This window comes from Anas platyrhynchos, chromosome 27, assembly GCF_047663525.1.
Source record: "Anas platyrhynchos isolate ZD024472 breed Pekin duck chromosome 27, IASCAAS_PekinDuck_T2T, whole genome shotgun sequence".
NCBI classification, from domain to species: Eukaryota; Metazoa; Chordata; class Aves; order Anseriformes; family Anatidae; genus Anas; species Anas platyrhynchos.
In genome coordinates, this window is record NC_092613.1 from 4,782,103 (window position 1) to 4,802,555 (window position 20,453).

At 64.6% G+C, this 20,453-nt stretch overlaps 2 protein-coding genes across 5 annotated transcripts in view; both read left to right on the plus strand.

Annotated features, from left to right (window-relative positions):
• Positions 1–6,794, plus strand: part of CACNA1S (calcium voltage-gated channel subunit alpha1 S) — a 32,104-nt gene extending 25,310 nt beyond the window's left edge. Inside the window, exons 33-44 of the mRNA XM_027444879.3 lie at positions 433–592; positions 908–1,035; positions 1,500–1,596; positions 2,330–2,432; positions 3,332–3,433; positions 3,534–3,658; positions 4,088–4,216; positions 4,765–4,955; positions 5,617–5,681; positions 5,897–6,006; positions 6,175–6,255; positions 6,349–6,794. Coding sequence (XP_027300680.3) covers positions 433–592; positions 908–1,035; positions 1,500–1,596; positions 2,330–2,432; positions 3,332–3,433; positions 3,534–3,658; positions 4,088–4,216; positions 4,765–4,955; positions 5,617–5,681; positions 5,897–6,006; positions 6,175–6,255; positions 6,349–6,603 — 1,546 coding nt within the window. The 3' untranslated portion in view covers positions 6,604–6,794. The remainder of the gene's footprint in view (positions 1–432; positions 593–907; positions 1,036–1,499; positions 1,597–2,329; positions 2,433–3,331; positions 3,434–3,533; positions 3,659–4,087; positions 4,217–4,764; positions 4,956–5,616; positions 5,682–5,896; positions 6,007–6,174; positions 6,256–6,348) is intronic.
• A 1,882-nt stretch (positions 6,795–8,676) lies between these two features.
• KIF21B (kinesin family member 21B) overlaps positions 8,677–20,453 on the plus strand; it is a 29,620-nt gene continuing 17,843 nt past the window's right edge. For 2 of the 4 annotated variants that reach the window (XR_011805077.1, XR_011805078.1), the window contains exons 1-3: positions 8,677–8,921; positions 19,607–19,829; positions 20,107–20,289. Coding sequence is in view for 2 of the 4 variants with exons in the window: in XM_038168288.2 (XP_038024216.1) it covers positions 8,884–8,921; positions 19,607–19,829; positions 20,107–20,289 (444 nt within the window). In the remaining 2 variants the exon portion in view is untranslated. The remainder of the gene's footprint in view (positions 8,922–19,606; positions 19,830–20,106; positions 20,290–20,453) is intronic. The other 2 variants (XM_038168288.2, XM_072028376.1) reach the window with 1 other exon arrangement.

Genomic DNA, 20,453 nt, shown 5'->3' on the forward strand with positions numbered 1-20,453 from the left:
GTCGGTACTGTCTCAGGGAGCAAGCAGCTCCAGAATGGAGCTGGGCTCCGAGCTGGCACGGGAGCCACCCGGCTTGGACTAAGGGACGCCAGCATTTCTGCAGCTGGTTGATTTTTTTTGCCCTACAGAAAAAAAGTCTGGGGGCACCGTGGCGTTTCTGTTCTGCATGTTTCCTTCCCAGACTGGATTTTAATTAGTGAATTTTCAGGAAAAGCAAGGGGAAGGGAGAGTTCAGCCCAAGGCTTTCCTTGACCCCAAATGCTTCGCTTTGGAGCTCGCAATAGCAGGCTCCCACGCCCTCCCTGCAGCAGCGCAGCGAGCCCAGGACCCTGCTTTCTCCTTTCCCTGCTCCCTGCTGTATGGGGCTGGTCCCTGCAGGTCCAGCAGCCCTGCAGGAGGAGCCGGGTTCAGCGGGCATCCCCCTCTCCCCAGGTGTGCGACAGGGGAGGCCTGGCAGGAGATCCTGCTGGACTGCAGCTACGGGAAGCTGTGCGACCCCGAGTCCGACTTTGCCGAGGGCGAGGAGTACACCTGCGGCACGGGCTTCGCCTACTTCTATTTCATCAGCTTCTACATGCTCTGTGCCTTCCTGGTACGTGGGGCCGTGCATCCCCTTTAGTTCCTCCCCGTATCCCCCGTGTGCTGCTGCCCAGCCATGCACCGGTGCTGGCTCCTGAGAGGGAAGGGCTGCGTGTGCCAGCCACATCCTGCCGTGTAACCCCATGGGGTGGGGGTCCTGCCTCTGTGTGGGGTCACCAACAGCATCCCCTGGCTCCAGGGAGCCCTGGCACCTTCCTGTCCCTGACCTGATGTGTGTCTGCCTGCGCTTTGCCCCCTGGATGGAGCCCGTGGGCTGCCCTGCCCTGCTCTGCATGGGGTGGGGGGTCACGGTCCCCTCTGCCCCCAGATCATTAACCTCTTTGTGGCCGTCATCATGGACAACTTTGACTACCTCACACGGGACTGGTCCATCCTTGGCCCCCACCACCTGGATGAGTTCAAGAGGATCTGGGCTGAGTACGACCCCGAGGCCAAGTGAGTGACCGCGTGTGCGTGGCAGGGGGTGAGGGACGTGGAGGGGACGCTCCGTGGGGACCCGTGTTGGGGGGCCGGGGTGGGCTGCCCCCTCTGCTGCAACCTGGGGCCAGCAGGGCCATGCGAGCCTCAGCACTGTCTGGCATTTGGATCCTGGCTTCTCAAAGGTGGGTGTGGGTTCGCCAGCATGTCCCAGTGTTGGCACGAGCCATCAGGAGCTTTGGGGACACAAGACTCCCGTTTCCCTCCTTATCCAGCCCTGGTGGTGCTGCCAACTCTTCCCATGCCTCCTTTATCTGCCACCTTGCCTCGGGGAACAGTTGTTTTCCCCAGGAGGAGCGCAGGGAAGTAAAAGGATTTGCCCACCACGCAGACCACAAAGACAAACCCACCCAGCCCCTCCCCAAACCACTGCCCCCCCTTGTCTGCCACCACGCTGCTGATGCAGCTCGTTGCCTCTGCAGGGGCAGGATCAAACACCTGGACGTGGTGACTCTGCTGAGACGTATCCAGCCTCCCCTGGGCTTTGGGAAGTTCTGCCCGCACCGTGTAGCTTGTAAGGTAAGAGCCAAGGAGAGGTGGGTGCGTGGGCACGGGGCACCTTCCCCAGGCCATCCCTGCATCCTCTCCGGAGAGGCTGAGGACACGAATTCAGCCAGCTTTATACTTTCATGCTTTATGCTCATGCTCTGACCTCTGGTTTTAATGGAGAGGAGGCTTTCAGAGGCAAGGAGAGGTGCTGTAACCTGCACGGAGCTGATGCATTTCAGGGTCCCAAAGATAAGGACTTGCCTGTGCTCACCTCCACACCCAGGGGATGACACCCGTGGGCTGCCCTCCTGCACAGAGGTTTCCAAGCTGTGCTGGGTGCTCCACATCTGCACCTGGGGCAAGGGGGCAGCACTGGGGCTGGGTACACGACCACATCTTCTGGGCTGTCGAGGTTTGTCTCCGAGGGCTGATAGCACTGAGGGAGCTGGAGACTGCAGTTCTGAGCACGCTTTTCCACGCTTGGCTCTCTGCACAAAACCAGGGTCTGTACGAGGCTCCCAGGAAAACCACGTGGGCAGGAGCTCAGGGTTATACCTCCACGGGTATAAACCCTCAGGGGTCTCGAGCAAACTTGTTAGGGGGTTGATCCCCAGGCCCTTCCTGGCATCCTGGTGCGCTTTGTGGAGGACGGAAGGCAAAGCAGCAGGAATGCACCCTGAGAGCAGCGCCGTGTTTCTCCTGCTGGGGAGGGCAGCCAGCCTGCTCTGCCTCGTGGGGACACGGTTATCGGTTTGCTCCGCAGCGTCTGGTGTGCATGAACATGCCCCTGAACAGCGACGGCACCGTCACCTTCAATGCAACCCTCTTTGCGCTGGTGAGGACAGCCCTCAAGATCAAGACAGAAGGTACGGGGTGCTCGGGTCTGCTTCCACGGCACAGCGGGGGGGCTCTCTCCTTGTGCACGCTCATGGGGCTGCTCGGGCAAAGCCTGGAGGGCATTATGAGTTGCAGGGCTGTGTGTTGTGACCCCGAAGAGCGAACCACTGGCACCCCACTTGTGTGACTTCCCTCTGAACAGCTCAGGAGCTGTTCTGACCCAGTTCCAAGCCCTGTCTCGGTGCACAGCCACCCTTCCTACACCGTTGAGGGTAGCCTGATCTCCCTGTGTGCCTGACACAGCGCTGGTTGTTCCAGTTTTCCATCTCTCTGGGTACAAATAACCTCAGACTGGGATGGAAGAGGCTGCCTGCCCTTTGAATTCAGCTGTGCCGGGGTGGAGTTGCTTTCACCCTCTTCCTCGCCAGCAGGGCGGTTTGCAAAGCCCTGCCTTGGTGAGAAACCACACCAGCTTGTTTCCGTGCCTGTGGGTCAGGCAGCAGCCCCCAGCAGCACGGCGCGGTGCCTCCCCTTCAGCCGGGGTGGGGGACACGGCCTCCAGCACCGTGCAGGAAGCACTGGGAGGATCAGAGGAGATCTGAGAGCAGGCATGAGGACGGGCTGGGCGTGCAAATGAGCAGGAGCGGTAAAGCCTGGGAGAGCACGGAAGGGGGGGGGTTGGAGCCTGCTGCTGATCATCACAGCAGAGACCACAGCACTCGTGTTCCACCCGTTTCCTAGCTGTGACTCACCCTGTAGTTAAGGCCTTTTTGCTAAAATCAAAGCCTTATTCCTACAAAGCTGCCGTTTGATGGGTGCTGTCACACCCTGGAAGAGCCTGGCCAGGTTTCCACACGCTTTGCCTTCTTCCCCCATGTCCGCTTTCCCTTGGGAACCAACCAACCCGTCCCGTTCGCTTTTCTCACAGGGAACTTCGAGCAGGCCAACGAGGAGCTCAGAGCTATTATCAAAAAAATCTGGAAGCGAACCAGTATGAAACTCCTGGACCAGGTCATCCCACCGATCGGAGGTATCCCACCCCGTGGTGCCTCCCGGGGGGCCAAACAATCCCTGGGGCTCAGCTATGGCAATTCGGGGCAGTGCCATCAGGTTGCTCTCCTCCTTTCCAGATGATGAGGTGACAGTGGGCAAATTCTACGCCACGTTCCTCATCCAGGAGCACTTCAGGAAGTTCATGAAGCGCCAGGAGGAGTATTACGGGTACCGTCCCAAGAAGAACCCTGTAGAGATCCAGGTTAGTGGATCTAGCAGAGGCATCTTTGTGCCCGGTCAGAGCAGCAGGGATGTCCCCAGCCTCTCCTGACCTTCTTACAGGGGGGAAATCCCTTTGTGGTGGAAATAAAACAAGCCCCGAGAGTGCTGGGTGAGGGAATGAGCCAGGCCCCAGCTCAGATACCTGTGGGTGAGGGACAAAATTCTGTCTCCCCTTTGGGCACCACCGGCCTGACCCATTAACGGGCTGCCCTTAGCAAACCCCTTTGTGGGGCAGCATCAGCCCAAAGCTGTTTCACCAAGCACAGGGCCAGCAGCAGAGTGACCACGGCCTTTGCCAAGGCCTGGAGACCTCCTGAGTGAGCCCCATCACCGTTCCTTCTCCAAAGCCCCATGTGAGAGGGGTTGTGGGGCCAGGCCAGCTCCAGCCATGCTTTCTTGTTCCCACCAGGCCGGGCTGAGGAGCATTGAAGAAGAAGCAGCTCCGGAAATCCATCGAGCCATCTCTGGGGACCTGATGGCTGAGGAGGAGCTGGAAAGAGCGATGGTGGAGGCTGCCATGGAGGAAGGGATATACAGGGTGAGCACAGCCTGCGGGGCACCCCACTGTTTGGTGGGGGCTCAGCGTGGCGACCAGCAGGCCTCAGAGATAATCCTAACCATGACAGGCAGTGTGGGCCACCACGATTATATCAGTGCTTCTGTCTTCCTTCTCCCTGAGCATCGGGATATCCTGGCCCAGTCGCCCTGAGCAGCACGTGCATGGTCTGAATTTTTGGGTAGACCTGTGCGGTGCCAGGAGTTGGACTCAATGATCCTTATGGGTCCCTTCCAACTCGGGTTATTTTATGATTCTGTGTTTCTCGCCTCAGTTTCCCCCTCTATTTTTACAGACCATGCTCACATGCCTGGCAGGGATGTGGTGAACGTTGGCACCCAGATTAGGAGGGCCCCATCCACCCCTCCTGCCAGGCTAAGGCAGGACAGCTGGGTGCCACCACAACGGGGACAGATCCACTTCTCTCCCTGCTGCCCCACGGGCCCCCAAACATGTTTCCTTCTGTGGGAATGGCCCCAAAGCCTCCCAGAGCTCCAGGCCTCCCCTGACGCCCTCCCCGTTGGTTGCAGAGGACAGGCGGCTTGTTTGGCCAGGTCGACAGCTTCCTGGAGCCGAGCAGCCCCCTGCAGCCCCACGTCACCAGCCAGAGACCCCTGCAGTTCGCAGAGGTGGGCAGCGAAGACCTCGATTCCCCTGTCTTCCTCGACGAATTCCCCCAGGAAGGCAACACCAACACCAACAACAGCAACTGGCCGGAGGGGTAAGGGCTGGTGAGCCTCGTGTGGGCATGGCAAGGTTGGGGGAAGAGCTGGGGGCCGTGCCCTGCAGCCCTGCAGCTCCCAGCGAGGCTGTGCTGGTGGCAATGCTGTGTGTTGGTCGTGCCCAGGGGATCCTCGTGGGGCTAGGAAAGATCTGGAGAAGGGGCAGGGTTGTAGCAGGGAGCTCCCTGAGGACTGCGGGGAGGAACCAGGGGCTGGATGCCAAGGCAGAAGCAGCCCCATAGGTGCAGGAGCTCCGTGCAGAAATTTAGCCCTTGGGGTGTGAGGTAGGGGTGTCTGCATGTCCAGAGGTGTCCCCAGGACACGCAGGGTAGCTCCAGGACTGATGTGAGGCCCCATACACAATGTGCATGTGTCCCTGAGCTTGTCCTTCTCCTCATTCCTTCATCTCACCGCTGTTAGCATCACAATCTCTGAGTGCCAAGGCCCAGGTAGAGGCCCCCAGTGCCCAACATGGGTACAAGGGATGAGGGTTACCCGTGTAGGAGAACATACTTCTCCTTTTTGGGGTCTCCACCCTGTTCATCCATCCCAGCTGTGTCCCCCGGGGGTGGAGAAGGTGGGGAGGGCTGCGGCCGTGGCTGGAGCTGGGTGCAGAGCGGGGCTCCCTGCTCAGCTGCCCTGTCTGCCTGCCCCTGCCAGGCTGCAGTACGAGGACGAGGTGCTGAGGAAGACGACACCGGTGGCACCCAGGCCTCCAGCACAGGGTGAGTGTCGGCATCTTCCTTGTCCTGGGGTCCTGAGCCTGCTGGGGGGGGGTGGTTTTGGCAGGCAGGAGGAGGAGCTGGGACTTTCAGCAGTCCAAAACCCCTCCACACGGTTCCCCGAGTTTAGATAACCCTTTCCCAGCTGGTCCCCTCTGGGTGGCTGTTGTGGTCTTGCCCTTGTGCCCCCCCGATGTCCCCTCCTGTCCTTCTCCTAGGCTGTGACCTCCCTTTCCCTTCGGAGAGGCTGCAGCAGAGGCCGAGCAGGAGGCGAGGAGCCGCCTCTGGGCATCTCCCAGCGTCAGGGCAGCACCGTCTGCCCCAGGAGGTAACGGGGACGGTGTGGGGCAGAGGAGGTGAAGCTCGGGGGCTGCAGAGGGATGGGATTGCGTGCACATGCTGGGGACGGTCCCTGCAGCCCTCACATTTACGTGGGAGAGGTTTTCTGTGGGCACTGCCCGAGGCTGAGCTGCGGCTCTCTGCTCCTCTCACCCAGCCGTCCTCAGAACAGCAGCGGGACGACAGCGGCGTCCCCAGCACTTCTTCCACCCCGGCCATCACCTTCCTCATCCAGGAGGTAAGGCAGGGGCTGGCGGGGGGCTGCTCGTGGCACGGGGGGGGGATCGGAGCAGGACAAAGGCAGCGAGTGTGACCCCGTCCTCTGCTGCAGGCTCTGATCTCCGGGGGCCTTGCGGCTCTGGCCCAGGACCCGTCCTTCGTGGCGATGACCAGGGCCGAGATGGCAGCCAGCAGCCAGCTGGAGATGGATGAAGTGGAGGAGGCGGCTGTGGAGCTGCTGAAGGGAAGAGAAGCACCGCGGGATGCCGGTTCTGTCCCCTGGGACACCTCGGCTGCGTCACCAGCCGGCTCCCCGGGGCTCCGTGCAGCCGCCTCCCAAAAATCCAACCCTGCTGCTCACCCGTGAGCCGCCTGCCACTGCGGCCCCCTGGGCACAGCCCCTTTCAGGACCCTGTGGGGGCTACCAGAGCAATGACAGGCACCTCCCCACCTTTTTGGGGCTGTGGCTTTGGGATGCTGGTGACGGGACAGGATAATGCTGTGCCAGAAGGGTCTGGGAAGAGCTGGATGGGTCATTAAAGTGTCCCTGCTGTGTGAGTCCCTGCGTTCCTCGTCCCCTCCTTCCTCTGCCAGCCCCACTGCACAGCTCAGGGCTGCTGACTGCAAATTGGGGCAGCAGCCGGATTTATTTCTCTCCAGGAAGGGGTCTGCCCCGGGGCTTGGTTTTACAGACTTCTGGTGCCCCAGGAGGAATTTGGGTGCCAGGCACTGGGGCAGCCCCGTCTCCCTCGGGCATCTGTAGGGTTCTTGCTTCAGAGGGTCTCCAGCCCCTCCAAAGTGGGTGATTCAGGGCTTTTCCTTGCCTAATATATATTAAAATGCAGCAAACCGATAGGTCCCAGGAGAGGTATTGAATCAATAGGGCTTGTCTGCGCTCCAGCAGGGCATTTTGTTAACTTAATAAAAGGGAAACGGCTGTTGCTGAGCTCCATCTGCAGCCCGAGCTCTGGGGAGCCCTTCTGGCACAGGGGACGTGCTGGAGCAGCCCCCTTCCCCCAGGGGCTGTGGGATCGGGAAGGGGCAGCCCTGGGAATCCCCTGCTCCTGCCCTAGGGCAGGGCACGCAGCCCCTTAGGTGACCCTAAACACCTCTGCCCTCTCCTGAAGAGGGTTTTGGGGGTGGGCAGTGATGGTTTGTGCGTCCCACGGGGGGTGCAGGGCTGCGTGTGCCCCCTTCTGAGGGTGGAGGGGTGGGGGGGAGCTCACTGGAGCCCCCAAACATGAAGGGTGACACGGTGAGGGGGTCCTACAGCAGCGATGGGGCAATGCCTCCGCACCCTCTGCTGGGGTTTGGGGCTGCAGGGGGGCTGCTCTGCCCCAGAGTGGCATTTGGGGGGGTTCTCCCTTGGGATGGAGCATGGGGTGGGCTCTGTAGGGCAGCACATGGTGTCACCAGCCCTCCAGCCCCGGGGGGCTTTGGTGGGGGCACCCAGCACCCTGCTGCCCCCTCAGCGGGGTGACACCACGGCTGGGGTGGCAGCTGGCCCCACACGGCCCTGGCACCCGCTTGGTACTGCCTGGTGCAGCCCTGTATGGCCCAGTACAGCCCTGTATGGCCCAGTAAACCCAGTGGAGCCCCGTATGACCCCATGCAGTCCTATATGGCCCAGTACACCCAGTGCAGCCCTGTATGGCCTGGTACACTCGATGCAGCCCTGCACAGCTTGGTGCAGCCCGGCATGGCCTGGAGCAGCCCTATATGGCCCAGTACACCCAGTACAGCCCAGTACAGCCCAGTACAGCCTGATACACCTGGTACACTCAGTGCAGCCCTGCAGGGCCTGGTGCAGCCCAGTACACCCAGCGCAGCCCTTTATGGCCCAGTACACCTGGTGCAGCCCTATATGGCTCAGTACACCCAGTGCAGCCCTGTATGACCCCGTACAGTCCTATATGTCCTGATTACACCCAGTACGCCCACTGCATCCCAGTTACACCCAGTACTCCCAGTACCCCCACTGCAGCCCAGTATGGCCCGGTACACCCAGTACTCCCAGTACATCCACTGCACCCCAGTTACACCCAGTCCTCCCAGTACACCCACTGCAGCCCTGTATGGCCCCGTACACCCGATGCAGCCCCACACATCCCAGTTACACCCAGTCCTCCCAGTACCCCCACTGCAGCCCAGTACAGCCCAGTACAGCCCAGTACACCCAGTACACCCAGGAACGGGGCCGCCGGCCCGGCAGAGGGCAGCAGGGACAGACTGGGGGTGCTGTGGGGGGGTGCGCGTGTAAACGGGGGGGGGGCTGCGCGTGCCCGAGCGTGCGCGTGTGCGCGCCTGGCCGTGGGCGTGCCCCCGAAGCCCCGCCCCTTGTGACCACGCCCAGACACGCCCCTCGAAGCCCCGCCCCCTTCCAATCCCCCCCCCCAAATCTCGCAGCCCCCGCCCCTCCCGGCCCCGCTGGCTGCGGAGCCCCCCCGGCGGCACCGACCCCGGCGGCAGCGCCCGGACCGCCCCCGGCACCTGGGGCGCCGCCGCCGCCTTCCTCCTCCCCCTGCCTCTTCCTCCTCCTCCTCCTCCTCCTCCTCCTCCTCCTCTTCTTCTTCCTCCTCCTCCTCCTCCTCCTCCCCCCGCGGATGCTCTCGGGCAGCGGCGGCCGCGGTGCCCGGGCGGGGGGGGCATGGCGGCCCCGGACAGCTGCGTCAAGGTGGCCGTGAGGTGAGCGCCTCCGGGGGGGGGGGGTGGTGGTGGTCCCGGGGGTCCCGGTGGTCCCGGGACGGGGGAGGGGGGGTTCGGTGCAATCCTGGGAGGGGTCCGGTGCACCCCCATGGGGCTCGGTGCACCCCCATGGGGGGCTCGGTGCATCCCCGGGGGGGTTCCGTGCGCATCTGGGGCGCACCCGGTGCGCCCACAAGGGGAGCTCGGTGCGCCCCCGGGGGCTCTGTTCCCACCTTGGGCTTCCCCCCCACCCTGTTCTACCCCCCTCTCCAGGGCAGCACGGGGATCCCACGATCAGTGCAGAGCCCTCCCAGCCCCCCCCCCATCTTTTTTGGGGTTGCTCCCCCCCCATCAGCTCCATCACTGCTCTGCTGCCCGGCCCCGCAGTGCAGGGGGGACCCCAGACCCTTCCCTTGCACCTCGCTGCCCACCCCCCCAAAGGGCTCTTGGCAGGTTTGGGGTTGGCTTTGACCCCCGGTGGTGTCCAGGGGACACGGGGGGGGGGGTCCCTGTGATGTGCTGGGGGGGCGATGCAGCATCTCCGTGTCCTTTGTGCTGTCTCCAAGCTGGGAACAATGCCCCTCACGGGTCTTGCACCTCCATAAAGGAGCTGCCAGGCACCGAATTCACGCCTGGCTTTTGGGGGGGGGGGGCTTGGGGAGGGGATAGGGATGGGGCCCGGGGCTGGGTTGCAGATCCCCGACCTCTGCTGCGGATCCGCAGGGGATGGATGGAGCTGGGAGCCGAGCGGGGGCTCTTTGTTAGCGCCGTACCCGGCTGGGTGCATTCTGAGCGCAGCCGCTGGGGTCCTGCGACCCGCGGCGTTTTCTTCGCTCCTCTCCCTGCCAGGAAGGAGCCCCCGCATCCCCAAACCCAGCAGAAGGGGGTTAAGACCCCGGTGGAAACCCACGAGTGAAGCAGGTCCCGGTCGGAGCTGCCACCCCGCGTGGGTGCTGGGTGCTCGGTTTCCTCCCGCTCACCCCGTGCCTGCCCCGGCTCAGCCCGCGGCTTCCGCACTGCCCTGGGTCAGGCCCTGGGTGCACCGAGCTCCCCGCAGGCTGCCGGAGAGGGGCGAGGGAAGGCTCAGACCCTCCCCATCCCACTGCTCCTGCCTCGGAGCCCACCGCGGGGCTGCGGGAAGGGCCAGGGGGTGACCCAGGGGGTGACCCGAGGGGTGCCGCGGCCCCGTGCCCGCGAAGGCTCGAGGTGGATGGGGTGCGGATGGCAGAATGCAAAGGGGGTGGGTTAGAGCTCGAAGGGAGGTGCAGAGGCAGTGCCCTGGGCAGAGCACAAAAGATGCTGGGTGCAGCGTCAGGGATGGAGGGGGAAATGGGGGGGGGTGTGGGGCTGCGCCTGCCGCCGCCGCCTGCGTGTGGGTGCACCCAGGCACCTCCCGGCGCTGCCCGCTCGGGGTTTTCTGCCTTGTTCCACCCCACAGGCTGGGAATTGGGGCCAGGCTGGGGTCCGGCAGGCTGGGGGAGCAGCAGGGAGGGGACAGCATCCCTCCCGTGTGGGTGCTCCCCCGGTGCCTGTGCAGGGCAGGTCAGGGGTGGCCGTGCCAGGGCAGTGACCCGGGAGCCGAGCGATGCCGGTGGCTGCGGGTGGAGATTTCCTGCTGGCCGCACTCTTCCCGTCCTCCATCCTGCGTTTCTCTTGGGATGGAGCCTTGGAACAAAGGCCCCGGCTCAGGGCCGGTCCCTTTTTTCCCCAGGAGATGAGCGGGTGCTGTCAGGGATGGTGCTGCAGGGCCGAACCCTTCAGCCCCTGCCCGCGCTGCTGGCGGGTGCACGGGGAGGGGACCACGAGCAGGAGGTGATGGAAACGCGCATCCTCCCCTCCACGGCATCATCGTGGTGGGGCTGGGGCATCCATGGCGAGGATCGGGGTGGGGTGGGAAGGCACCCATCCCTTTCCCACCCCCCCAGCTCGGGGAAGGGTGCCTGTGTCCCCCCCGGGTGCCACCGGTGGGCAGCGGGGTGGTGGGGGGATGCTGTGGGGAGGTGAACGGGCAGGACAAAGGAGGGTGGGGGCGAGGAGGCTGCGAGACAAAGCAGGGAGGTCGCAGTGCTTGGAGGGGGGGGGGCTGCGTGGCTCCTGGCACAGGAGGGCCGAGCCTCTCCTCTCCCTGCTGCTTTTGTGCCCAAGCACAAGCACGGGTCCCCTCCCGCCCTGCGGGTTTCTTTGTGTGACACCTTGCGGGGGGGAGCAGCCGGGATGCGGGGTCCTCCCGGACCCCCACCCTCTGTGTGGAGCAGGTCCCAGCTCCCCCGGCTGTCTGGGGACAGGGCAGCTCCGGGAAGGGTTGCAGAGGAGGTCGAACGCCTTTGGGGTGCGGCAGGATGGGAACAAAAGCCCCAATTTTGTCCCTTTGTGTTGCCAGCCGTGCCCTTTTTTTTGGGTCTCTGCATCCCCGCTGTTGGTGGGAGCGAGGGGGGATGTGGGGGGACGTGGGGGTCTTGGCAGGAAGGTGCTGGGAGCTGCTGGGCGGTGGGCATGGTCCCACTGATGCCGAGAGGTGCTGCAGCCACCAGGTCCGATCTTTGGGGTCTCATGGAGCCCCCAGGGTTGGGAGGATCAAGAAAGGGGGGGGCCCTGGCTCTTCTGCTTGCCCTGCCCCGGCAGGAGGAGGCCGTGGAGATGTCACCCTTGGCCTTCACGTATGAAAGAAATTTTCCTCCTTCCCCTCTGAGAGCCTCGGCGGCCCTGTTGGCACCGGGGCCGCGTGGAGCTGGGTGCCGGGGGGGGGGTTATTTAGGGCACGGGGGTGTTTTTTGGGCTTCCTGGTGCGCCATGAGCGCAATGGCTGATGCCTGCAGCAGCGCCGCCGCCAGCAGCGAGAAACGCAGCCCTGGGGGTGCGCCCGGCCCCGCGCCCAGCGGGTCCCTGCAGCAGGGACCCACACCGTGCTCCGGTGGGCTCCTGCCCCATTTTTAGGGTCTGCCTTCCCCCTGCCACCAGTCCCGAGCCCTCTGGGTCGCTTCGTGGGCCCGTTGGAGCTCGCCGGCTCTGGCGGATGCGGCCGGGGAAGGAAGCGAGGGGCTGAGCCGGGTGCTGCGCGCCGCGGTGCTGAGCGGGGAGACCCCAAAACCTCGGGTGCTCGCTCAGCAACCCCGGGAAGCCAACAACCTCCCAACCCCTTTCCTTCTGCAGGTGACCTTCACAGCGTGGTTGCTGCACAGCAGCTCGCTGCGGCTCCCCGCAGAGCTCAGCGGGGCTGGCCGGGCTCGGGGCCCCCCCCTCTCCGTGCGGCACCGGGCTCCTGGTGGGCTCCGGCAGCCGGGGGTGCTGCGGGGGGAGCGGGGCCCTGGAGCTGCTGGCGCCCGGCCCTGCTGCACGCGTGGTTTTGCTGTGTCAGGGAGCGCTGGTGGTGAGCAGGAACCCGGGGCTGTTTGACTCCTTGGCTGGGGGGGGGGCTGAGAAGCCGGGCTGGCTGCAGAAACGCCCCCCCAAGGGCCCTTTGCAGCCCCCCAAGGGCCTTTTGCAGCCCCCCAAGCGCGGCGTTGGTCGGGGGGAAAGCGGCACCCCCCGTGCCGGAGCTGCCTGCGGCACCCCAGCGCGCCCGGCCGGCTGCCGAGACGCAGGAAGCTGAGCTTGTGAAATTGGGGAAGGAAGTTGAGTCGGATTTCAAGTTTATTTAAACTCTGCAACCTCCAGTCCTCCGCTGCTCTCAGGAACGCTCCTGCCGAGAGAGATGATGCTCCGTGCCCCTGTGCCGGCAGCGTTGGGTGCTGGCTGGGTGCTGCCCGGGGAGCTGCTCCCATCCTGTGCCCGGGAGGCAGGACGGGGTTTTTGGGGTGCTCAGCATCACGCAGCCATCGTGGAATGCCTGGGGGGGTCAGCTTGGTGTGACCATGGGGGGGCAAAGCGTCCTGCTGCCCTGCCTGGGGCTCCACTGCTCGCTGGGGGGGTTTCCGCTCACATGAAGCCTGTGGGATCGGGGTCGGTGCCAAGGAGGGGGGGTGGTTGTGCCCCCTTTTGAACCAGGAGGGCACGGGGCCGTGGGGGCTGGCTCCTCCCGGGGCTGGTTTTGGGTCCAGGTGGGGAGGTGGCATCAGCCTGAGCGGTGTCACGGCAGTGTCACCCGAGGGTGGTGGCACTGCGATGGGTGGCACAGCCCTGTCCCCGGTGCTCGCTGCCGTCCTGGTGCTGCTGTGGCTTGGAGCCCTTTGATGTAGTCCCAGGGGTGTGCGTTTAGTGGGAGGTGTCCCTCAAACGCTCTGTAGGGTCCCTTCCATCCCACATGGCTCTGGGACACCATGGGGACGTTGCCAGACCCTCCACCCCGCTGCCTGGGGATGTGCCTGGCCCCCAGGGTGACACCGGGACATCCCTTTTCCATCCTTTTTGGGGTGTCTCTCCCATCCCCAGGGACTGGGGGGCTCCCTGGTGATCGGGATCCAAGCTCCAAAACCGCATCCCGCGGCCGTGCGCATTTCCATCCCTGCCCCGAGCGGGGTTCAGGTGTGGGGGCCCCATGCTTGGGGGCAGCGCCGGGGCCAGGTGTGTGGGCGAGAGGGGTTTTTCCGTGCCTGGCCTCAATCAGGCGTGCGCCTGCTGGGTTTTACAGCGGAAATGTTGGAGAGGGGCTGGAAACCTCGGTGCTGCGAGGGGAACGGGGCCGCGCACGGCGTGGGGATGTCTCCTGGGGGCTGTTGGTGCGTGCACCCTACAGGATTGAACTGCTTGATGCCATGAAGTACCAGGAACTGGGGGCTCTTGGTGCCTTCCCCGCACCAGGAGCGAAATTTGAGGGGCAGGAGATGAGGCTCTGAATGAGGGCGGTTTGCAGGAGGTGAAGCTCCAAACAAAGCTGTCAGGAACACGGCCCCGGCCCCGGAGAGGGAAGGCGATACCCCCACCGAGCCCGTGCTGATCGAGGGGTCTGCCCCGGCCCCCCCCTCCCCAGTGTTGTGCTGTTCCTGCTGCGGGGGCTGGCCCCGGTGGTCCCAGGAGGGTTTTTCCTGCTGGAGGCTGTCAAAACAGTCCCCAGCTGCTGGGTTAAACAGCCGGCGGGCTCGGGGTGTGCTGGATCGCGTGGAGAGCTGAGCCTGGCCCTATAACCTGTGTAACCCCCCCCGGGGGGGTCCTGCCTGGCTGCTCTTCGTGCCCAGGGCTCTGTGGGTGCTGGGGGGGGGTGCCCTCGGTGCCCTGCTCCCCTCCCCAAGCTGGTGCTGATGTGTCCTGGGGCAGTGCCGTGCCAACCCAGCCTTCATGGGGGGGTGAAAGGCTTTATCAGTGCCCTCCTGCCCCCACCCACAGCAATCAGGACCCCACAGGCTCTCAGCCCCTTCCCTGGTGCTGCCCGATCAGAAACACCAGGGCCAAAGCTACCCAAATGCTCTCAGCTCTTCCCTCCCCAACCTGGCGCACGTGCGAGTGCCCGAGCCGAAGGACCTGGGTGTGAGAGTGGCCCCCGGGGGCTCTCGGGCACAGGACAGGGGGGGTTGAGGGGTTCTGTGGGCAGGGTGGGACGTGGTGGGGCCGTTCGCCGTGCCCTTGGCCAGAAGTTGTGAGGTTCCTGCTGCTGGAGGGTGAAAAATCCGTCACCAACTGCCAGAGCTCGCCCTGGGTGCGCATCGCTTGGGGACAGCTCGAGGGGGTCGCCTCCGTCCCCGCTGTGCTCCAGGAGGTGAGCGGTGCTGGGAAAGGAGGAAGGGGCTCGTGTTGGGGGAAAAAAGGCTGGGAAAAGAGTGGAGGTGGGGTTCTGGTTCTTGTGCGTGACCCAGACCTGATACAGAGTGTGGGTGACGGGGTGGAGGAGCCCAGGAGCAGCGTGGGCGGTGTTGTGCCCATCACCCCGTGCTCGGGGCTATTTAGGGTGGGCTCTGGGTCTGCGACCCCTTTGTCTCCTCGGGGAGCCCCTGGGTGACCAAGGCATGTGCCACCTGCATGGGTGCAGCCGAATTTTTGCTTGTGCTGGAGGGGAAAAGGGCAGAGAAAATCCCCCAGGGGCACGAGGGCGGCCGTCCTCCCTCTGAGCAAGCCCCTGTTAGCAGGAGGGCATCCCCCGCGCTGTGGGGCTGCAGCCTCTGCTCATCCATATTTCATGCTGGACCTTCCCGAGGGGAACACAGGGGTGTAAGGAGCCTGGTGCCATCCCCAGTGCGGGCCCAGCTTTGTTCCTGGTGGTTTTGGAACTTTCTCAGCCTGCCCGTGCCGTTCCTGTGCGCTTGGAGAGGACGGGGCCACGCGGTGCCCTGCGCCTTGGTCGCTTCATGCATGCTCCTTGCGCTGCCCACCCCAGGGTTTTGGGGCCCTTTGTGTGTGACTGCCCCCGGTCTGCCATCCATAAACGTCCTCGTGGCATCTCCCAGCCCTTCTCCAGGCAGGTCCAGCGAGGAGCCTTTGGGATCCCCAGCGGCTTTGGGATGGAGGAGGAGCCCGGAGGCACTGCGAACTCGGTGCTCCCGCTGCCCTCCAGGCGATGTGCTGGGAAAAACACCATCCCCTGCTCCCCCGAGCCCTGCTGAGCCCTGGGCTGGGGTCTGCTGGGTGCTGGGTCCCCCCGCGGGCTGCGCGTCCCCTGCCCCTTGGTGGGTCTCGGTGCGGAGCAGATGGCGCGGCTCGGGGCCGGTGTGCTCCTGCCAGAGCTAATGAGCAACACACGGCGCCTGCCAAGGCCTGATTTAAAGGTTTCCCTAAGCCTGGGAAAGCCTGGAGCAGGAGGATTAGGAGGCCCGGGGGGCTCTGGGGTTGAAGGCAGCGGGGTTTGCCCCACGGGGACCTGCTGTGCCCTCGGTGCTCAGCCGGCACGGAGGCAGGCTGAGCCCAGCGCTCGCCCGTGTTGTGCTGGCTCCCGCTAGGAAATGCCCTGCTATATCTCTTAATCTAAGCGTTTTCCGACCAGACCTGGCAGTCCCAGGGGAGCCTTATTCAATTTGCTCTGATTGCCGAGCTGCTTCCCTGCCGCCGTAATTAAATGCTCGACTTTGTCTTGATTTGGGTCCGGAGCAACCTGTGTGGTGCCACCAGCCAGCTCTGGGCACGCGGGGACCTGGCTGGGGGCTCGTCCTCTGGGGATGGGGACAGGTCCTGGGGGGGGACGGATCCCGTTCTGTGCTGGCCTGGGGATGTGGGAAAACCACGGGGGTCTTCACTCTGACCTATCCCTGATGCTGGGGAGGGCAGAAAGAGGCTGGGAGCAGGGACGGGAGCGATGTGGGTGCCGTGGGGAGCGGGGATGGGAGCTGGGGGACCGCAGACACCATGGGGAGCGCAGCCAGGTGCTGCTTGGGCTCGCCCGGTGCTGTCTGTGCAGGTAAATCGGAGGCTGCTCGGCTGGCCCCGGGGCTGCCGGCTCCACCCTGCGCCAGCCCTCGCCGCCAGGGCTGCCTGCCAGAGCCTCCTCGGAGAGCTGGGAGCTCCCTGCTGCACCAGGGCAGTGCCCAGCAGTGGCTCTACCAGGCAGCGAGAGGTGGCAGCAGCCAGGGTGGTGGTGACCCCCGGGTGCCCAGCAGGTGTTGCAGGGGCTGCTTGCACCCCCAGGCTGAAGCAGCTGCCCTGGACTGGGAACTGGTGGCGAGTGGACGTGTGCTTGGCCTCGCTGGGGAGTGCCAAGGGCTGGGACAGCCCCGGTTGGAAGTGGGCGATGCTGCAGGAGGGACGGATCCCTTCCCGTTGCATTGAAGCCCACCCCGCTGGCTGCAAGGCTGGAGGTGCTGGGGGGCTCCCCACGGGGTCTGCTCCTTCCCCCGGGGCTGGAGGGGGCCCTGAGGGCTGCCCGTGGGAGCCGACAGCCTCGTGCTGCCCGCCCAGGGCTTGGCTCCCAGCCTGGCACCGAACAACCCGACCTTTGTGCGTGCCGCGGGGCGCTCCGCGGCGCTCCCTGCCCCTGGGGGTGCGGGACCCGCTCCCCGCTTCTCCGCTTCCTCCCCAAGATGCTCGGCCACCCTGGCAGCCGAGCCATGGAGACGGAGCTTTCACAGCCTGCCAGCCCGGCAGGAAAGGGGAGGAGAGATGGAGAGGCTCCCCTCCGTGCCGCCGCTGAGCCTTTGTGTCCCCTTGTGTCCCCCGCGCGGATGCGGGCTTTCCCTGGCGTTGCGCCGCCTGTGATGCGGGGTCTGCGTGCCGATGCCGGAGCGGGTGGGCTCCTGCCGTGCCGCCTGTCATCCCCTCGGCGAGTGCTGCTGCTTTGGGAAGGAGATGGTTTGGGATTTCCCCCCCCCGCCCGTGCCTTCTGTCTGCGCATCCGTCTGCAGCCATCCCTGCGCTTCGTGCCTCAGTTTATCCGCGTAGGCACGAAGGAGATGGGGCTGGTGGTGCCCTGGGGACCCCAGGAACATTTGTGTCCTCCCCGCGCTGGTGGCTTTGCACTGAAGCAGCTGGGGACAGGCAGGGGGACAGCCAAATAGCTGGAGGAGCCTGCACCGGGATCAGCCGGGCTCTGCTCTCTGTGCTTGTCCCGGCCCCTCGGGGCAGGGCACCCTGGCACATTCAGTTCTGTGCTGGGCATCCCACTGCTGGGATTGTAGGGGAGGGAGCAGCTCCATCAGCCTGTAGGGTGGGCCCTGCTGGCACCCCCCCAGTTCTGCTGGGTGGACAGGACGTGGTGAGCATCCCTTTTGGTAGGGCAGGGCCACGGAGAGGCAGAGCGCACCCGGACGGTGACCTGGTGCACCCCACGGTCACTGCTCTGTGTTGCAGAGGAAGGAAACTGAGGCAGGGCAAGGCAAAAAGTGGGGTCGTGGGGCTGAGAGTAGGGCTGAGGGGAGAGCCCGTGCTGGCTCTGCTGGTCCGTAGGGTTTAGGAGGAGGAGGTCTCGTGCCTCTACGCCCAGTGCCTGGTGTGGTGATGCCCCCCCTGGTAGGGCTGGGCTGGGCTGGGCTGAGACCCCCGAGGGGCAGAGAGCTGAGTCTGCCCAACGCCTGGGAGCTGGGATGGTGGCACTGGCCTGGGGACACCTCCGTGGTGAGTCTTGGTGGCCTCGTAAATCTCCTGATGCTGGGTGGCCGGGCTGCTGGTGACAGCCGCGTCCCCCGTCTGTCTGCTGGCACTCGCTGTGCTCATCCCTGCCCTCTGCTCTGCTCTTGTAATGGGGGGGCTGATTTTTGGTGTCTGCAGCAGCTCCCTGGGGTGTACCCGGGTGGTTCTTGGCCAATTGCCTGGGGACTAAGCCCCTCGCCGTGGTCGGGACCCTCCTGTGGGGCACCTGGGTCCCCTCCAGCCCCCGCAGGTCCCACGGCTGCAGGAGCTGGGCTGAGGGATGGGCCCCGCTCGGGTGCTCAGGACCGGGGTGTTTGGATGGGAGATTTGGGGAGCAGGGGTAGGGAGATGGTGGTGTTGGCGTGTGGATGATCTGGAACAGCCCCATGCACCAGGCTCCAGGTGGATCCCCGAAAATCCTACAGAAAGCTCATGTGCAGTCACCCCAACGCTGCTGCACAGCCTCTCTCCCAGACCCACAGGCACATATTTAATTACTTGGAGCAATTAAAAAAAAAGAACGAAGGATTTTGCTGAAGGCCCTGCTTTGCTTTTTCTCGGAGAGGGAAAAATTTCCACAAGTGCCCTGCTTCCAGTTTGTTCCTCTGCCCGTCCCCGGGGGACGCTGTCCCCGTGTGCGCGCCTGGGGATGGGGAGGGCTTCATCTGGGTCAAAAAAAAAAAGAAAGTAATTAAAACTGGGGTTCATTTTCCTGGAGGAGGGTGGGCCCCTGGGGAAGGCGACGGCAGCGAGTCTCGGGCTGAGCACATCAGAAGCTGCTTTCTATTGTGGCTGCTGAGCTAAATATACCCGCGGACACCGCGCTGTTCCCACGCGTCTGCTGCGCAGCCTCGCGGCCCACCCACCTCCCACGCCGGGGGGATTTTTGCCCCCCCCCAGCCCTCCCGGTGAGCCCCATCCCGCAAAACCTCCTCTGCGGGCGCTGCGGGCTCGGGAGGAATTAATAGGCGCGTTGATGGAGCGCCAAGGGAGGGGAGCTCTGCAGTCATTAGCTCTAATGAGAGCCGCTTGCCAGGGCGCTTGGCTCCGCGCTCCCTTCTTTCTCCGCAAGTCTCCGGGGACCCGGCAGCTTCCCCCGAAACCCGGAGCTGCTGCATGGCCCCGGCGCCTCTCGTGCAGCAGATCCACTTTGGTGCAGTGCCGGCAGTGCACCCCAAGGGTTTTGGGGGGCTGGGTGCAGCGGGTGGGGACGCGGGGGGTTGGTCGTGCCCGCAGCCGGAGCTGCCCTGGTCCCGTCTGCAGCCTGGGGCAGGCACGGGGCTGGGCGGAGGGTTGGGTCCGCTCGGAGGTTTTGGTGCTGGCACCGTCTCGTCGGCTTTTGCGCTTTGCATTTCATTTTGTGCTTTTAATTTTGTCACTTTTCTAAGTGCAGTTTTGATCTCGCTGCCTCCTGAGCGGGTGCGCCCACGCTGGGGCTGGCTGCAGCGCGTCCCCTCGGCGTGCCTGTGCCCGTGCCCTGGCACTCTGGGCTGCTTCGAGGAATTGATCGGTGTCTACCTGCAGCCCGGGGCTTGCTGCCTGGCCGGGGACATGGTGAATAAACTGGTGTAGGAGTGGGAGACTGGGCTGTATTCAGCTGTTGGTGCAAGGGAAGCTGTTGTGAGCTGTGCGCTCCGTACCGTGAGCGGTGGCACTGCTGTCACCTGCCTGGAGCAGCCCCAGCGTGGGGCACGCCGGTGTCCCCAGGAGCAGGCAGCGGGGTGAGCCCCGAGGCTGTCCTCAGCCTCTTCCTCCTCCTGCAGGATCCGTCCCCAGCTGTCCAAAGAGAAGATCGAGGGATGTCACATCTGCACCTCCGTGACGCCCGGCGAGCCCCAGGTGCTGCTGGGGAAGGACAAAGCCTTCACCTACGACTTCGTCTTCGACCTGGACACGTGGCAGGAGCAGATCTACACCACGTGCGTGGGCAAGCTCATCGAAGGCTGCTTCGAGGGCTACAATGCCACTGTGCTGGCGTATGGCCAGGTACCTGCTCTGCCCTCTTTTTGGGCTCCGTTGTGGGTTTTGGGCTCTCCTGAGACACTGGTGCCCGCAGAGGTTAGGGGAAGGCACAGGTGTTAAAGGTCCTGGGTGCAGAGGGGACAGAGGTGGCCCTGGGCTGGGTGGGAGCTGGGGCAGGGGCTGGGCTGGGCTGGGAGAAGGGGGGGGACATGGCTGGGGCATGTGTAGGGGTCTGGGGTGTTTGGAGAGCCAAGGGGGCATTGAGGACCCAAACAGCCCCCCCATTGCGTCCCCTTTGCAGACGGGGGCCGGGAAGACGTACACCATGGGGACGGGCTTCGACATGAACATCTCCGAGGACGAGCAGGGCATCATCCCGCGGGCCATCGGCCACCTCTTCAGCGGCATCGAGGAGCGCAAGCGGGCGGCACAGAGCCAAGGCGTGGCGGCACCTGAGTTCAAAGTCAGCGCCCAGTTCCTGGAGGTGGGTGACAGCAAGGCTGGGCTGGCACCCTGGGGGGGGTCCCTTTGCCCTTGTCCTGGGCTCCTGGAGGCGTGACAGCACCCAGGAGACCCAAAGCACCTGGGTGCTGTTGGCCTCGTGATGGCCACAAACTGCGGTGGCGTTTTCTTGGGAGCTCCCCCCGG